Here is an 18415-nt window from a genome sequence, read left to right as displayed (position 1 = left end):
TAACAATACATAATAATTTTCATGGGGATAATCAATTTTCACGCAGCGCTGCGATTTCGTTATTACGCAGTGCCAATGGTACCCTTAGGTAAACGTGGTATAAATTTGGTATTAAAGATAGGAACCGGGTGAATTCTGCCCCCGGTACTTTTTGAGGGTTCGAAGAAAAAAAATAAAAAGAGCCTCCCGGGCGGTCAGAACTTTGAGAAGCCAGGGCCTGATCTAGATCCTCTATTTTCCTCATTCCAGACGAGTCTTTCCTATATTATTTTTGCTGATAGAGGGCGTACGACTACAAAGCGAATGGAGGATACAAAGTGCGAGAGAAAGCTTTTGCGTAGGAGGGGACGGGGCGTGGAAGGGGCGGGGTGGGGGAAGGGTTTGAAGTAACACGTGTCACTAATAAAGTGTACAGAAAATAGAAGATGATTTTTTTTTTTTTTTAAGTTTAAGTAGCACCATATAAGCTCACGGTAGGCCTATAATCTTCAGGAGCGTTTTTTTTTTTTTTTTTTTTTTTTTTTTGTTTTTGTTTCTTGCATTTGTTTTTATACACGCGCCTCGAAATTTCTCTTTAGGTTGAGGGGGAGGGGGGGGGGGCATGAAGCCATTTTGGGGGTCAGCGATCGAAGCCCCTAAATCCCCCTTTTAGAATCTCTAGACTACTCCTTATTTTGTCTACATTTTTTTTTTCTAATTTGGAATAAGCATAGAGTTAATAATATCTACATTTGAGGATTTTGAGTTTATAGATTTTTTGAAGGGTAGGAATATTGTAGGCCCGATTCCAAGCATTTTTTTTCTTAATAACGATTAGAGGTCTAGTGATATACAATTATTTTTTATAGACCTATACTACTTATTTTCAATTGATACATCTTATTACAACTTCACATAGTCTAGATCTCATTGAAAATAATTGAAAATGGTTTTGATATATCATGTTTTCTTTTAACAGCAAGAGCAAAATACCATTAAAAGGATGAATTAGAAAAGAGAATTGTGTAAATTTCTAAGAATAGAAAATAAAGAAGCTTTGGATGGGTGGTCTTTTGCGTGGGCGTTAAAAATACTAGAGAGTTTCAGAGAGCTGTGAATTCTCTCCTCTCTCTCTCTTTTATACAAACCGAAAAAGGACAGCGGAGTGTTTAAGATATGTTACCAGTCTGCAAAATTGTCGAGCGCTCTTCTTCTAATAAAATGATGTAGGTCGCCCATAGAGTGCTGTGCAATTCGTCTGTTGAGCGGTTAGTGCCATAGGATGTGTACGGGCAACCAAAAAGTGACAGAACAGAGGGCGTTTTAGGGCTTTTTCATGGAAGATCATGACGAGAAAATGAAGAGAGAACGTTCCACATGGCAAGAGATGAAATGAATAAGGTAATATTATCTATATTCAATGTATTACTATGATTATTAATGGTAAAAATTACGTACAAAACCTACCCGGAGTGGAACTGGAATGCATTGTCAATGTTGATTGAATGACATGCAGGTTGGGAAGTCGACGAGATGATGTAGGCTAGGGTCTAGGTCTAGGTTCAATTGCTACCGTGCAAGTCACCTAGACCTCTAGACCTACATGTATCTTTAGATTAATTTATCTCATTAGTAGATCAATCAAGGTATCTTCTCCCAGTAATTAGGTTGTTTGCAACATTTTCCCCACACATCTCTGTTGTCTGCCATCCAGGCGAAATACACTTTTCATTCCACTTTTTTCCAGTGTCATTTCACTTCATCAATCAGTGTCTTGAAGTGAACTGGAGATTTGATGTTCCCCTCCCAGTTACTGAGTTAGTTAGGCAGCATCTCACGGAACCGTCATAAGTACAAGTTCACTGACATCCCATTGCAATGCGTGTAGGCCCTACTAAGTTTAACACACGTTTCAATGGGAAGTCGGTGAACAACTAGACCTAGGTCTAGATCTAGTTGTAAATGTGACAGTTTCATGAACTGGTCCGAGAACGAGAATCGATCGCATTTTCCCAAACTGCGCGCTGGCGATGTGAAAAACAGATTCCACGTAATGAAATACACCCAGTTCACTGTCTACTTTTATGGGTTGTCTGTCTTCAAGAGGATTTATCGTTCATAACGTGAAAGTCTCTGTCCAAAGTGAATGTGAAATGCATCAAGGAGCATCATCGCCGAATCCGTTTTTCAGATCGCCAACGCGCAGATTGGAAATAAGAATCATCCACGTAAATGCGGACAATCCTTATTTTTTAGGATGCATCTGTACGCGTCTGCCTTACTGGAAACCATAGACTTTAATACTTAGTTTTCCTCAACAGTAGGCCAAACTATTCACTTTTGCATTATCCAGTAATTGTTGCAGATGTTTTTCACTCTCTGCACGCAACACAATATGTAGTGATTGGAAATTCAAATCGACCTTCATCATAGTTCATACTTCATAGCAGACTGACTTGTGAAGGCCTGTATGTTTTGTCTTCTTTTAGTTTATTTGAATGGACATGGATCTGTATGTAATTCTAGTTCCTCTTGTTTACAAATATTTACAGATCAAAATAATGGAATAAGGTCCAGACCTGTGCTATCATGAAATTTATAGGAAATACATGTATTACTTACAGTAAAACTGTTACAGTCTAAGATTAGATCTACAGTGTAGAATCTGCTGCTGTTGATATCGAAGATGGCTGGAAACACAAGTAACGATTCTATATTTATATGAAAATAGGCTGATTTTGAATTGCCAATTTGATGCTGACTTTCCAAAAATAGCGATTGATTTATCAGCGTGTGCAAGGAGTTTGGTGAATTCAGAAACATCCAAGCGTGGCATTTTACACTAATCGTTATTGTTGATTAAAATAGTAGCCGTTGAATTGAAGGGTAAAGATTTGTTATACATGTAATACCTTGAATTGTACAAGAGAGCTTACAATGTACATTGTACATGTATTTTCTGTAGTGTATCTCTAGTGTAATTTTACATTGTCAGTTGTCACGTGTACAAACATTGCATTGTTTAATCTGTCAGGGTCGTTATAATATTTCTTTTTATTATCCTTGTAGCAGAAAAGCAATTTCTTGTGCATGTAGTTGCATGATCATGAAAGAGGGAAAAATTATAATAAAAAAAAAATACCTGCAACTTAACATGGTTCCTAATTTTATGACATATCAATTTGCACACATGTTTTGACATGTATACCTGTACAAGAATGCATACTCTGTTTATTATCGGTCATTATCATTGAGGATGAAAAGTTTGAAATATAATACAAGGTGTAATTGAAGTACCAACAATGCCATTGTATTTGACTGAAACCCTTAAAGGGAAGGTGGAGTTTTGGGAAAGGTGAAAAAGTTCTTTGTGAAATTTGTCATTAAATATTTGTGTGGTAGAGTATCAAAGGAAAAATTTCCCCTGAGAAGGATGGTTCTTCAAATGTCGTCATATTCGAAATACGACTAGTAATAGCTAAAGGTTGTGGACCACAACTCTTATGTCACGCATTTGTGTAGTCCCGTACAGTCACAGTGTATGAGACCTTGAACAAAACTGGGCTAATTTCTGATAATTTTGATGATTCCAAAACCTCAGCGTGTACCTGTACACCAATATTTATCTGCTACATGATCAACCTTTCCAATTGCCACATTCACAACACTTTCATTCACAAAACTAAACCATGACCAGAACTCATCTTAGATGAAGTCGAGTACTGGTCATGACAATACATGAACACAGCCATCGGGAAAGATTGATAATTAATGCAGTACATCAGAACTGATTATAGTGTGATTTTTTTGGAATGATCAAAGTGAAAAGAATTTAACGTGGTCTTTATACCAAAAGTCACATACATATTGCATGGTACACACAAATGTATAAATGGAACTACACAAACATACGGCATGATGATGAAAGCTTGGATACAACAGTTCAACTGTTTCTTGTCATATTCAGGGGATATTTTATCTGAGACACCTTTTCTACGACATATTGTTAATGATATTCTCCCACACTGAAATAAAACAAAGAATGAAAAAGCTTACAACTTGAACTATTGTTCACCTTTCTCAGAACCCCACCTTCTCTTGAAAAATTGATTCCATATGGAAGGGTTACTACATGTATGTACATTGTAACTACTGCTGGTATACCATTGTATTACTATTAAAGGGCAATGTGAGTTAAAGGTAAAGATCAGTTCTGGTCATGCGATTGCATTGTGAAAGAAACGTTGTGGAATCGATCAGAAAAGGTTGATCATCTAGCATATGTTGTGTACTGCAAGGTTCTCGAATCATCAAAATGATAAGAAATTTGGGCCAGTCTTGGTAAAGTTACAAGCACTGTACACAGAGAGATAAATTTGGGACTTCGGGACACGTGACACGCGACACGGTCCAGATATAGATTATAATAATTTACCAAATATACATGTACATGTACATGTATCAATTAGTAGGCGGTTTCCCTGCAAAATTTATATCATGTATTTAATAGTCAAAACATATTCTTTCACATGATTGGTTTACAATGAAAGCTTCCATTTAATTTTTTGAGAGGGGGCGTTTTCAAAACTGGTCTTTACTTTTAATATAGCCTACATTTACTATTTATTTAGTACATAGTATCCCATGCCCGGGGCAGGCAACATGTTTAAGGTATTCTGAATTGTTTCTTCATGCTGTTGAGTCATTCAGTCCAATATAAAGCAAAACATCAACCATTTTGATGCAAATCTTGCTTTTGCAATGAGTACAACTTACCATGCACTTGGTCGGGGGCTGCTACCACATGTACATTGCAGTTCAATTTCTTCAAATCTGCCTCATCATAACACAACTTGTGCACCTTTTGTACCTTTATTTTATGTACATGTACATGTACATGTACAGTGTATATTTAAAATTCATAATATGCTTGTACTCTGGAAAGTTCAGTGGACATTTTATTTGATTCTTTGATAATATATATTTTTATATACAGTATTTAACCTTTGAAGTTACTATGTCCCATTTGCAGGCCAAAAAAATGAAAAAGTTAAATCCAACTGCATTTGAAAGATAATACTAATTTAAAACTTCCCTAAAAAAGGTGGGGCTTGAAAATGTCTTAAAGTGGGAAAATAACGACTATTAGTTGTCAAATCGACTTTAGGGCTATAGAGCCCAAAAGTAATAGTCTAGATTTTCAGACAATTGTACCGAATGGTCATACATTTTATGCTGCGCAAAGATTCAATCAGTTTAATCTTGGCCATCACAAGTGGGTTATTGATGTACATGTAGACAAATTCTCATGTATACCCTTTACAACTCTTTTCATGTATGTTATTACCAAAGAAGAAAAAGCCAGTCAGTCACTCAATAGTGTCTGACAGTGAAGTCTAGCAAGTAAACGGGTTTCCTTGCATAATTTGAATATTAGGACACTGCTAACGTTTAAATTTCACAGATAGGACATACATGACATATTCATAATTCCTGCAAAGTTCTACAGCATTTGAGGTTGGCTGCAAAAGGGACATAGTACCTTTAATGCTGGATTTCTAAATGAACTCAAACAGAAAATGAGAATACCTGTAACTTTAACTAGAACATTTACGATGTTGTATAAAGAAGTGTTTCATGTCTCTGTGCTACTTGCGTGAGGTATCAAGATCAAGAATTATCCTTCATTATATTTTATGACTTTTTAATGTGGCAAGGTCATTTTTGTCTTTGTTCTTCTGTCAAAAAATTCCATTATCATTATCTCAAAGGGAGTGTTGGTTTGCTAGTTGATTGTGCGTGCAGAGTCTTATCGAAATTCAAACCTTATAAATTGTAAGATTTGTATGGGTTTTGATGATAAGCTTAGTATCAGTGCTGGGAATATTATTTGGCATTTTAAATTGTGTGAACAACATCTACATGTACAATACAATACTGTAGTAGAAACTTTTCCCATTTGAAGTCAAGATATCAAACGTAAGTTACAAGTTTTATTTTATTCATTTATTTTATTTTGTAGGTAGAGGTATATAAGTAGTAGTACATGTAGTAGTAGTAGTGTAGTAGCAGTAGAAGTAGAAGTAGTAGGAGTAATACTTAGTATTAGAAGTACACATGTAGTTGTAGTAGTAGTAGTAGTACAGTAGTTGTAGTAGTTCTAATAGTAGTAGTACTAGTTGTAGAAGTAGTGGTGGTAGTAAATGTAGTAGTAGTCATACACATTTATGTTTTTTCTACATTTAAAGCTTTTTTATTTATAAAACAGTTGGTGGCAACATTTATTTTCCCTTTAATAGTCGGATTGCCCCCCCCCCCTCATATTTAGAGCTGGTTAAAGTTATAGGAAATATATCTTAGGACTACACACAGATATAAATAGATGCACAGGTGAGATGCGGGAGGCCAGTCAGAATTAATTAAGCTCATTGTCATTAACTCGTGTACAAGCGGATGTGAGCTTCCTGGTGTAAACATCTGATTATGTAATCATCTTCTTGCAGTTCCCTGGTGCGAAATTAGTCATTAGCCGTTTCAATCGCGCTAATGACCGTGGCATTTCGAGGAGCAAAATCTGAGATAAATGCAAGTCACAACGAACTTGACGCGAGATTACAAGTAGGAGAAAAGAGGAAATGCATATGTACATGTACATGTAAATAGTTTAGTTTTGGTGGTTGTAACACAAGTATAAATTGTAATTTTATTTTTGTCAAATAGCCAAAATATCTCTTCAAATGTCTAGATATCATGCAAGATACATTGTACAATAGCTTGATTAGCTTGATGTACTTCTATCCATGATTTCCAAATTCTTTTTTACCTATAAGCAGGCCTGATAAAAACCCGATTTAAATCGGTTTCCCGATTTATTTATTTTTTTCCCGATTTTTTTTCAGATGTTATTTTTCTACCCGATTAAAAAAAAATCCAGATTTTTTTTATTTTTTTTATTTTTTTAACCAGATTCTTTTTTTTCTTCCCTATTTTATCCTGATTTTCCTGATTCCCCCCTTATTTTCTCTATTCTTCTATATTTAAAGGTTACAGGTGTAGATGGGGTTTGATACAGTGGATATCTTGCAATGATATACACTGTACATGTACATACATCCATTTTAAGGATAAACAAATCACAGCTCTTTGTATCGTGCAATTGAACAACTAAAAGTTAAGAATTATATGTAGGCTTGAATGCTCTACATCATAATTGACTGTGATCAGTGATTGCAAATATTGATTATGCAATGTATACTGTATGCCATTAGTGCCAGTCGGAGGACTGAACGTATGAAAAATCGCTTATGAAGTATATTTTTATCTTTGTCTGTTCATCGATTATTTATCTGAATTATCTTTGCTACATGTCCAAGGTTGGGAAAACAGCATGTACAACTGTACTCTTGTGTACATAACCTGTGCAGTATACTATTCATCATATGGCAAGATTTATCATGCACATGACTACATGTACTGTACATGTTCAAAGAAAACAGTTTCAAATTTTATAATGTAATGTTTAAAGCTTCTACCAATTACCGACCTTGAATTTGTGGGCAAGCTTTCAAAATTAGAGAAGAAAAGATAAGTAGAAGCTTTAAACATTACATTTATAGATCTATATGATTATCCCCAACCGATGAATCATGAAAGTTTTCTGTAATGTTAAAATTTAATTATTCGAGTGGATCAGGACAAAAACACAATGACAATAGCAGCAACATTAATGAAAATAATAACAAGAAAGATGATACAAGGAGCAAATCACAGTAAGCCTTTAAATGCTCTGAAGGAGCTATTGGGGAAAAAATTTGCGAAGAAAGTATTAAACCACAAAATGGGGAAGTAATAAAGAACTCATCTACAAAAGCCATTTCTCATTATAACTATCATTGAGTGCAGGTCTGTCTTTTGTCACCATTGTTTATCTGCAATTTAATTTTGGGGTTTGTCTTTGTCTTGCTTGTATAGAGTGATATCATCCTCCGAAGAAATAATGGAGGAGAAAGATTATGAGTAAGCATGTATTGTTGACATAATACGGTATTATGCAATGTAACCAAGTGATAAATAATAAATAGTGTTTTGTCCATATTGTAGTTTGAAGGAAGAGCTATGAGAAGGGATTCCCTGACTGAGTCATCTTCTTAGTTTGCAAGTGAAAACATAACGAGGCAGCTCTTTGTTTGTATGGAATTTCTATTCATGCCCCCCCCCCCTCCTCTTCCTCAGTTGTTATGTTTCTCTCTCTCTCTCTCTCTCCCTCTCTCTCTCTTTGTCTCTGTTCCTCCCTCTGTTTCATCCTTCCCTTCTCCATCTTCAAGTTCATATCCATGTACACTTTAATTTCTCTTTCTCTGTGAGTCTGTGTTCAAAATATACATGTACATGTTTTGTTTTTAACTCATATAATCTCCCCTCCATTCCCCCACCCCTCTCTCTCTCCCCCCTCATCACTCTCTCTCCCTCATTACTCTCTCTCCCTCATCACTCTCTCTCCCTCTCTCCCTCTCCCCCTCTCTCTGTCTGTCTCTCTCTCTCTCTCTCTTATTCTCTGTATAGACCTCTCTCTTATTCTCTCTGTCTCTACCACTCACACTCAAACACACACACACACGCACTCCCTCTACTTACGAGGACAATGTTACCTTTCCCCTCTTCCTACATTAGTAGCAGCTTCTTGAACCTGGAAAGAGGAGAACAAAGGTACTTACATATATATACCGGTATAAATTTTTTTCTTGCAGTCTTTCTAGAATCCCCTACCTCACAAAACGGAGAAACGTTGACATTTAAAAGTAATGAGGGGGTGTTGCGCAATCGGGTATTATCCATCCTGTCGCGTGTGGGTGGCGGAGGACTTTTTTGATAAGAACCATTTCGTCTCCGTCTGCAGTTGATGCCTCCCGAGATTATTGTCCATGTTTCTAGAACTATTGAGGGCAACGTATACACGGCCATGCACCTTGAGGCTCCGGTGGACAAGATAAACATATCACTTTATCGGCAAGTCGAGGTAGCTTGACGCGAGATCATACAGATGATGTATGTCGGCGTACAATTATCACTATCAGTATCACTTCATGCAATTGGTGTATATTAGACTTGTACTGTGCACTGAACATCGGTCTAAAAATATTTGAAACGGCCTGCTTTTTCGTCACCTCCACAACATTGGGTGGGCGATTTGGGAGCCCTATTGTGAGTTCTGTTCTTTCATACTCTAATTAAAGTTTGAAATATGTACATGTAGGGCCCACACATACATGTACATGTATGTGGATAAAGAATGTATTTTTCTGTTTGTGCATGATTGCATCCATATTGTAGATTAAAGTGCATTTGAAGGTTAAATCAAATGCTCTCTGTATTGTTCGAATATGATAACTGTATACATTTTAACCATTGACTCAATACTCATACAATTGTTTTGTTGTTGTTGTTGTTTTGTGTGTGTGTGGGTGTGTGTGAATTAAACCAATTCAATTTCATATGATATGGATGATTATAAACCCTTACCTGTAGGCTTACAAATTATTTGCATATTGTAAGTGTTATTATTTTCTAGACAGAACTTTTTTCAATATGCTTTTTGTGTAGTTCTACTTCTACTACCGGAAGTTCTAGATGGTACCAGTAATAATAAAAGCAATTCTACTTATGGTACTTATTTACTCAATGATTAGAACATGTAGGCAAATGTCTGCCTAAACGTGGACAGACACTATTGTCAACAACATACACCCTGTATACCATTAAATGTATACGTACATGTACATGTACAGTACATGCACATGTTTGTGTCGAGTGTCAATGACCCATTGCTGCCATTTATAATTACACGCTAGGCCATTTACACCACTTAAAGGTAAAGACCAGTTACGGTCATGCGATTGCATTGTGAAAGAAACATTGTGGAATCGATCAGAAAAGGTTGATCATCTAGCATATGTAGCATCTGCAAGGTTCTGGAATCATCAAAATGATAAGAAATTTGGCCTATTCTTCGTAAAGTTACAAGCACTATACACAGAAAGATGTATATGGGACTACCCTATATCTCTCACAGACCATGAGAGAAACAAATTTACCAAATATATATGAATTAGTAGGCGGTTTCCCAGCAAATTTTTTATCATCATGTATTAGTCAAAACATATTCTTTCACATGATTGGTAATGAGAGCTTCCATTTCATTTTTTGAAATTGGGGCGTTTCCAATACTGGTCTTTACCTTTAAACGCCATTTTGAAAAATCATCATTTTGTTTGCACTGCCACCTACACTACCGGAAAACCCCTTAAAAATTGTCAGTTTTCGCTACTTGTGATTTTGTTAGTGAGGCGTGCGCATGCGCGACTCGTCGTAGCTCTGCATGCCAATAAGCATGGAAGCAAGGATAGTCATGTGACCAAAAATCAGAATCATTCACCAATTTTGAGAGAGCTGGTAATGGTATAAAACACCAGAGTGTGAGAAAAATTAATGATTTTTGCTTGCAGTGTACGAACCTGCAGCTAATGATCCATTACTACCATTAATTACCACTCACTGTACATTCATGTACCCTTAATTTTTCTTAGTGGGTTGAAAATTTGATGACACCTGCAAAACATGTACAGTGTACATGTACATTTATGCACATGGCTTTTATCATCGTAATTTTGATGACCATGGCAACACATGTGACTTGATTGGCTGTATGCCAATCACATGAGGATTTAAAAAAAATATATATTATCTCATTATTTGTTGACGAATGACCTTTCTTTTGGTGACTTTGTAAGATATTTTTTGTTTACTGTCTTTGACTTTGTTGTAAGATATCTTTATACCATTTATCTGCATTTCTTCCATATGCCTCAGTTGGAGTCATTTAATTTTAAGAAATTAAACACGCCTTTCAATCTTTCAACCTTTCAACATTTCATCACTTTGTTAAAGGTAAAGACCAGTTATGGTCATGCGATTGCATTGTGAAAGAAATGTTGTGGAATCGATCAGAAAAGGTTGATCATCTAGCATCTAACATCTGCAAGGTTCTGGAATCTTCAAAATGATAAGAAATTTGGCCCATTCTTCGTAAAGTTACAAGCACTATACACAGAAAGATGTATATGGGACTACCCTATATCTCTCACAGACCATGAGAGAAACAAATTTACCAAATATACAGTATGAATTAGTAGGCGGTTTCCCGGCACATTTTTTATCATCATGTATTAGTCAAAACATATTCTTGCACATGATTGGTAATGAGAGCTTCCATTTCATTTTTTGAAATTGGGGCGTTTCCAATACTAGTCTTTACCTTTAAATACATGTAAGCTTGTTTAAACTATTCCTTAAGTTGTGAAATTTCTGAAAGGTCCATTGAGAGAAAAGTTTCTGATCGATTTCAGTTTTTTTTAAAAGTACAGACTACAACTGGGCCCCATCTAACAAAGAGTTGATAGGAGACTGCAGAATTGCGATTGATCGGAGGACTTGCGATTGATTTGGATCAATCGTAACTCTTTGTAAGACGGGGGCCCAGTACTTATACATGTAGTTGTAGATCTGTACATGTAGGAGCATGTCTAGGCAATTCAAAATCAACAGAAGTTTGTTTCATTTCTACATTCCCAAACCCACAGGAGCATCATTAAGATGCCTCCTTTGGACCTTTATAACCTGCATTGTAAAATGTAAACATTGAGCAATCCCACATTTTTGTCAGTGGCACACTTTCGTTTTCCATTCCATGTGTACATGTTAGCCTTGCACAGTGCGCTGAAGCCAGGGTGTGCTGTGGTCCATAGTTCAGTGACCTTCAGTATTATGGGTAGTAGTCTTTGATAATCCAGACTCTTAGAGTGTGGTAATCCCTACATGGCCATGGTGTTAGTGTTCAGTGGTTTACATGTACCTCTGTGTATCCTGAAGTGATCTGAGGGATTAACAAGGATGTTCAGATTATCTTGTCACAGGTTCATGATATGAACTGTGAAGGCTTGTTCAGATAAGAGTGACAAATCACCTCTAAAAGCTACCGTGTAAACCAAAAAAATTACATGTAAATAAATGTCAACAAAGGTCCTGTGCTTATTCACTGAGATCCAGGGAAAAAATACTTATAACATTTTGGGGGGCTACTTTTCAAGCTTGCTTGCATGAAAATAACACTCTTTAATTTGTTTTGCATTGAACTCAATACAAATTTGATGGGGCTCTTTTATGAGTTTCGGGGGCTCTTTTGGGCATTTCGGGGGCTGCTGAGATCTGTGTTCTTCTTCTTCCAGTGCTGCTTCAAGGTGATGAAGATATTAAACACACTGGTTTTTATGATACAAAAATGTGGAACTTTTTATCATTACAAAATGTACCGGTTTTGCCTTGCAGCCTTGCAGGATCAGGTGGGGGGAAAGGGTGTAGGATCTGAGCATTTTACATGTACATGTACATGTACATTTGTATGATACCCCAATCATATAAATAGACCAACAACAGATCGAACCGAAAAATGAATTGCCTCCCCTCCCCATACTTCTGGCTCTGAACAGATGAGGTACAATGTATGTACTTGTCCTAGACTTTCACAGTTCCAGTGGTGTTCCATCTTATGGTCTCAAACACTTTGAAAATGGGTCACCCTGCAAGACTACTAATCCATGGCCCTGTCAAAATCCAGAATGGGCAAGAATTCTTTGCATTCTTGAGCGATTGCTCACCATTGTCCCCGCTCTATTGTTACCTGCCCACAGTTTCCCACAGATCTCTCTGTGTGTATTGTGTGGTCAGTCTCGACCTTGTTCTGCGCATCTTTGAAAAGAATACATTACAAGTGTATTAGGTCTTGGAACATTCAGACTTTTTTTAGTATGAAGACTTTGAGGAGACGTGACCATTCCCACTTGAGTTGGGGGTGGGGGGGGGGGGGGGGTGGACCAAATAAATCTCATGTAAACCCCCGTATTCCTGTATTTTCTTTTATTTGAAGTAGAATTTATAGAAGAAGATATGTGCAGCCTTTTCACACACAGCTAAAATTCATCGTATCTAGTGATGATTAGAATCATCGTAAAATTTTAAACATGTTTATAGACAAAATTTCCCAGTGTGAACATCGTTTATACGATGTTGGGATAGATACGAAGTCGCGATCCATACGCCCCTAAAAGCAGGCTGCAGATACGAAGTTCGTATCTAGAGAGCTTGACATTTTGTGTGTGAAAGGAAATTCTTGTTTAAACGTGTTTAAACTGGATACAGCGTGCGCTTTGATTGACATGACATGACCTTCAATGCGCAATGGCACTACTGCGCATTTTACGAGCAGTAGTTAATCACGAAACAATTAACGATCGCACCGAAATTTCTGTGTGTGAAAGGCTCGTGATTAGTTTAAACACGTTCGAAACACGTTTATACTAGTCATGTTTATAGAATTTTAGCTGTGTGTGAAAAGGCTGGTGATTGAACAAGTACAATTTTTTCTACAAATTTTCGTTAATACCTGGGCTGGGAGAGAGATTAAAAATAGCCTGAACTATATCACACACTCTCAATTTTGGTCTGGATTTTATATTATAGCGGTACTTGCCTATCTGAATCTTTGACAAATGATGTAACACAATTGCACAACATTTTATATCACAAACTGAACGATATTTCTTTTTATAGATGATGGTTTCTGGAGAAGCCGGAAGAAGTATTGATTTGATAGTTTGCCGGAAATGCCATGGTACAATTATAAATGAACGCCGCAAAATGTGCATGCATTTTAAAAGTTAGTATCATTCAATGGGCAAAGTAAAATGGAATCTCATTTGCTTGAGACTTTTTAATGTTAAATTTAGCCTCAGAAATCCGGAGTACTCCTATCATTAGGTATCAATATGATAATATCACCTTGCCCTTTGAGCTTGTGTCTCGTATCTGGATTTTGTAAAAAAGAATTCATTTTTACACGTATCTCATATGAAGTATACATGCACAGGGTGTATAAAGTATTTAATGTAGTTAGTTCCTGATTAAAAAAAATATGTATTTTAGGTTTGGATAAAATACGATTATTTTCCAGATTTGAACAAGGATAAAAAGCTTATATTTCCTGATGTAGCAAATCAGTCTTATTGAAAGGCCGGAATCATATTCATTTCCTGATGTACAGGACTTAGAAATCGTGAAATTTCTGACAAATGTTGTGTGAGCGCTATGGCAGTGTGTGAAAAAAGATCTGGAATTTTTATTATTTAAAAAACTTAAAGGACATTCAGAATTTCAGACTCAGAATGAAACCAGGCCTGGTTCTAGAAGAAGATTTGTTTAAGAGGTGGGGGGGGGGGGGGGGGGTCTTAGGGGTCCTTGCATTTCTTTTCTACATGTACCTCACTGAAATTCTTTTATAATCCAGAATAATTAAGATGGGGGGGGGGGGGGAGCTTGAGCCCTCCATATACCACTCTAGAACTGCTTCTTAATTAAAAATCAAAACAATTAAAAAAACAAACAAGAGAGATTGAAAGCAAGAGAAATAATGTAACAAAACCTTTGGACTTCATCCCATACTCTCCTTCAAGCTACATCCTTCTCATCCCGTTAAAACTCCTGTCCGCGTCATTGCCATATGTTTACCAGCCAATTAATGGCCCCCGAAATAGAAAGCAATTCAATTTGGAGAGGATCTCTGATTATTTTTATCCAGCCAGCCAAGCCAACCCACTCCATTCATGCTTTCGCTACGGCAATGTTTTTTTTTCTTCTCTTTTTTTCTCCATCTCAATTTGTAGCAATCGGAAGTAGGTCTGTTGATGAGGATGTACATGCATCGTTTGATGTTATCATCATTGGTTTAGCCTTGTATACAAGGTTCTGTAGAAAGGATATCTCATTCCTTCGGAGCCAGAAGGTCGTTAACTCATATATACAATACATGTATTTTATCACATTTGCATGTAGTTAATTGCCCTTCTGGCACTGAAAAGACAATTTCATCTCTCTCTCTCTCTCTCTCTCTCCCTCTCTTACTCTTTTCACACTGGTTTTGCTTAACCCCGTACTTTGCTTAGCCCCGTACTATCCTTAACCCCAGACTATTTTTTTGGCTTTTCACACACGCTGTTTTTAGTCCCGTACTAGCGCCAATTCCGGAATAAGAAAATTCACGCTGTTCTCACTGCAATTCGTTAACCCCGGATATCGTGAATGTTATGATTGGACATACTTCGCATCTGACCAGCTGCGATACGCTCCATTGCGTAGTACCGGACTATTTTTTGTTTCTGTTCTCATTCATTTGCTTGGCACCGCAATTGCGGGGTTAGCAGGAGTTAGCACCACAATTGCGGAGTTAGCCCTGCTATTTTGCAGGGTTAGTTAACCCCGTACTATAGGTGGGGTTGGCCAACTTTAGCCCACTTTGGTAAAAGCCAGTCTGAACAGAAAGTGGAATAGGCTTAACCCCGTACTATAGGTGGGGCTAAGACCCCCCCTTAACCCCACCTATAGTACGGGGTTAAGCAAAATATTGCCAGTGTGAAAACAGTATCTCTCCCTTGATCTTGTTTTCACAATATCCCTGTCTCTGTCTCTCTGTCGTTGCATATCTGTCACTCCTCTCACCATTTCATTTTGCTCTCTCTCACTCTCTCTCTCATCTCTCTCTCTCTCTCTCTCTCATGTCTCTCTCTCTCTCTCTCTATCTCTCTCCAATTCCTCCTTCCTCTTCTCTCTCTCTCTCTCTCTGTCTTTTCTCTTTCTCTCTCTCTTTCTCTTTCTGTGTCTTTGCATCTCTCTTTGTTATCTCTCCATATGGTTAATTGCGCTCTCTCGCTCTCTCTTACTGTCTCTCTTGATTTGCTTTACCGGTATACATCACTTCATACTTTTTCCCTTATTATATTTTATTGTATGCATAGCAGAAGTGATACCAACTGTAAATGTTTTTTTTAATGGGATATACAGTTACATGTAACAACTTAATTATTCATACCCTGGTAAGTTTAATGTTTTTTTTTGGTATTAACTCTTATTCTTAAGAGTGAAAGATTGATCAAGGCCTTCGATGAATACTTTAAGATGTACTGTAAGCTTTGATATGTCACATTCTCAAGAAACATTAATTGGGACATATTAATTTTCCACATACCGGTACATGTACACCTGTACTTAATTTTTTTTACTAAACTTGGTAAGGATATGAATAATGTAGTTGTTAAATGCAGATGTAACTACATGTAGCATGTATTAGCAAAACAAAAATGAAATTGTTGGTCGTATCCTACATGTTAATATAAATCAAATTTGCATTTGACATTTCAAAGAGTTATCCCATTTTATTTTTATCTCAATTTATATCCTTTGAATAATTGCTTCATAAGCTCTAATCGAGTCTAATGTTAGACCCGAATCCTGTCATCTTTCTGTTTCTAATTTTAGCTCCAACCTTCAAAGGGCATTTATCACGTGAACAGCTCTCAAAAGACTGAGTTTGTGCAAATGATCATTTTCGGTTTCGATACTCAACTGCAGGGTTTCCATCCTTTACAAAATATACCCACCCCAACCTCTCATGTAAACGTAAACAATGAATGTAATGTACTTGATGCAAAGGGGAAAGCCCCTAGTCAATGTTTATGAGTCATTCGATCCATGCAGACTCTCTGTGGACATTGACACTATGTTTCTCACACTATGCACAAGTTTGGGGATAAGGAAATGTAATCTTGCACCAGTTCAAAACAGGATTGTGCAATACTTCAGGTAGGTGGGTAGATCCAAGCTTTTTTTTCTCAAGATGGCTTTAGAAACCCGATTGAAATTGTCAGGTAAGTGGTAATTGATACAATCGTTTAATTTCAGGAATGGTAATTGGTATAGAAATATCTCAGATCGTATCCTTATCCTTATCCATTCTATTTTCTGCTAATTAAGATCCTTGATCATTTAAGATTTAGTTTTTCTCAGTTCTCGTCATATTCTACAAGTTGCCAGCTCAAGTTCAACTTCTTGTTCGCTAGAAGCACCTCGCAGTTACTTTTCTTTTTTAGGATTGGTATCCAAATATCTCAGATCATATTCTTTCATACATGTATCTCTTCTATTTTCTGCTAATTAAGAACCTTGATCATTGAAGCTTTAGTTCCTTCTCAGTGCCTGTCTTATATTCTACAAGTTGCAATCTCAAGTTCAACTTCAAGTTCAACTTTTTGTTCGCACCTCAAAGTCACTTTTCTGTCTCATCAACACTGTATTGTAAATCAGCTTTAATACTGAAATATTATGGCCAAGATAACTGTCAAGAGGGACGTTGTTGATGCTATGTGCACAAAAGGTCATCTTGAAAAGGTAGGGCATTTTGCAATTGCATTTTATATTTTTCCAAGGCATTTAATATGAATATTTGGATCCATTCTTACTTTTTGCTTCAGGTACGTGTCATGATCATGTGAAGTACTTTTTCCATCTTAAAAACTCCTTTTTCTTTGTTCTTTGTTGTTGATGTCTGTTTGATTGTGTATACATGTAAGTTATTCAAAGTTTACAATGAAACAACCGTTTTACTGCTTTCTCTATTTCATAACTGAATGAAGACTGTCTTGTACATGTACATTCATCCAATAGAAACAACATTTGTATCCACTTTATGATCTTGGCCAAAAATGAAAAAACAGATTAAATTTCAAAAGAGAATAAACTGACAAATTTGTGTCAATGTGGAAGTTTACATGTACTGTACATTTACTCCAGTAAGTCAAATTCTGTTAAACACAATAGAGAACAAGTTACACATACAGTGTAGACCTACTTGTTTTTACACACACTTTGGTTTCTTTTGTTTTTGTTTTTGTTTTCTTTCATTTGTTGTTGTCTTGAAGTGCAGTGACCTTTTGACTATAAACATCAGTTCTGTAGAATGGACATTATTTGGGAATATAGTACAAGTGACCTTTTATCTCTGAATTTCTGCAGGGTGGAAATATTAGCTTTTCCAAAATGTATTCTCGTCAATGATGTCAATTTGCATTTGAATGGGTGTCACAGCGTATGGCATCATCAGATCTATTGTCACTGCCCGCCACACGCTCAATTACTATCAAAAGCTTGATCACCAATGCATTAATTCTGATCTCATCTTTGTCAAACGTTAAATACCAAGCATTCCTCGGGCATGAGGCCAATATGTAACGTGTACGTTAGCGATTCGAGTTGAATCTTGTACATTTCTAGGAGGCCTATTATTTGGTAGGAGAGGAAATGTGTACTGTCGCCCTGTTGAATGCTTTTGGTACAGATTTGAGTCTGATGCTCTAACTACCGGCTCAGCTTGGAAAATGGAAGGCAAGTGTAATGTTTTTATAGTACTTCTGTGGTTGTTTCTTAGACATTTGTATTGTTACCGGTAAGATATTTTATACATCTTGATTTTTATTTGTCTTGAAGATACTATGTTGAG

General features: G+C 36.6%; 1 protein-coding gene across 7 annotated transcripts in view; it reads left to right on the top strand.

Moving 5' to 3' along the window:
- Nucleotides 1-1144: 1144 nt before the first annotated feature.
- LOC100890329 (bcl-2-like protein 1) overlaps nucleotides 1145-18415 on the top strand; it is a 31918-nt gene continuing 14647 nt past the window's right edge. The window contains exon 1 of one of the 7 annotated variants that reach the window (XR_004064590.1): nucleotides 1145-1380. Coding sequence is in view for 5 of the 7 variants with exons in the window: in XM_003730684.3 (XP_003730732.2) it covers nucleotides 1357-1380 (24 nt within the window). In the remaining 2 variants the exon portion in view is untranslated. Of the gene's footprint in view, nucleotides 1381-5734; nucleotides 5959-18415 lie in introns of those variants that run through there. The other 6 variants (XM_003730684.3, XM_011670714.2, XM_011670715.2 and 3 more) reach the window with 6 other exon arrangements.

This window comes from Strongylocentrotus purpuratus, unplaced genomic scaffold, assembly GCF_000002235.5.
Source record: "Strongylocentrotus purpuratus isolate Spur 01 unplaced genomic scaffold, Spur_5.0 spur5_scaffold_17, whole genome shotgun sequence".
NCBI lineage: Eukaryota > Metazoa > Echinodermata > Echinoidea > Camarodonta > Strongylocentrotidae > Strongylocentrotus > Strongylocentrotus purpuratus.
This window is presented reverse-complemented; position numbering and strand designations above follow the sequence as displayed.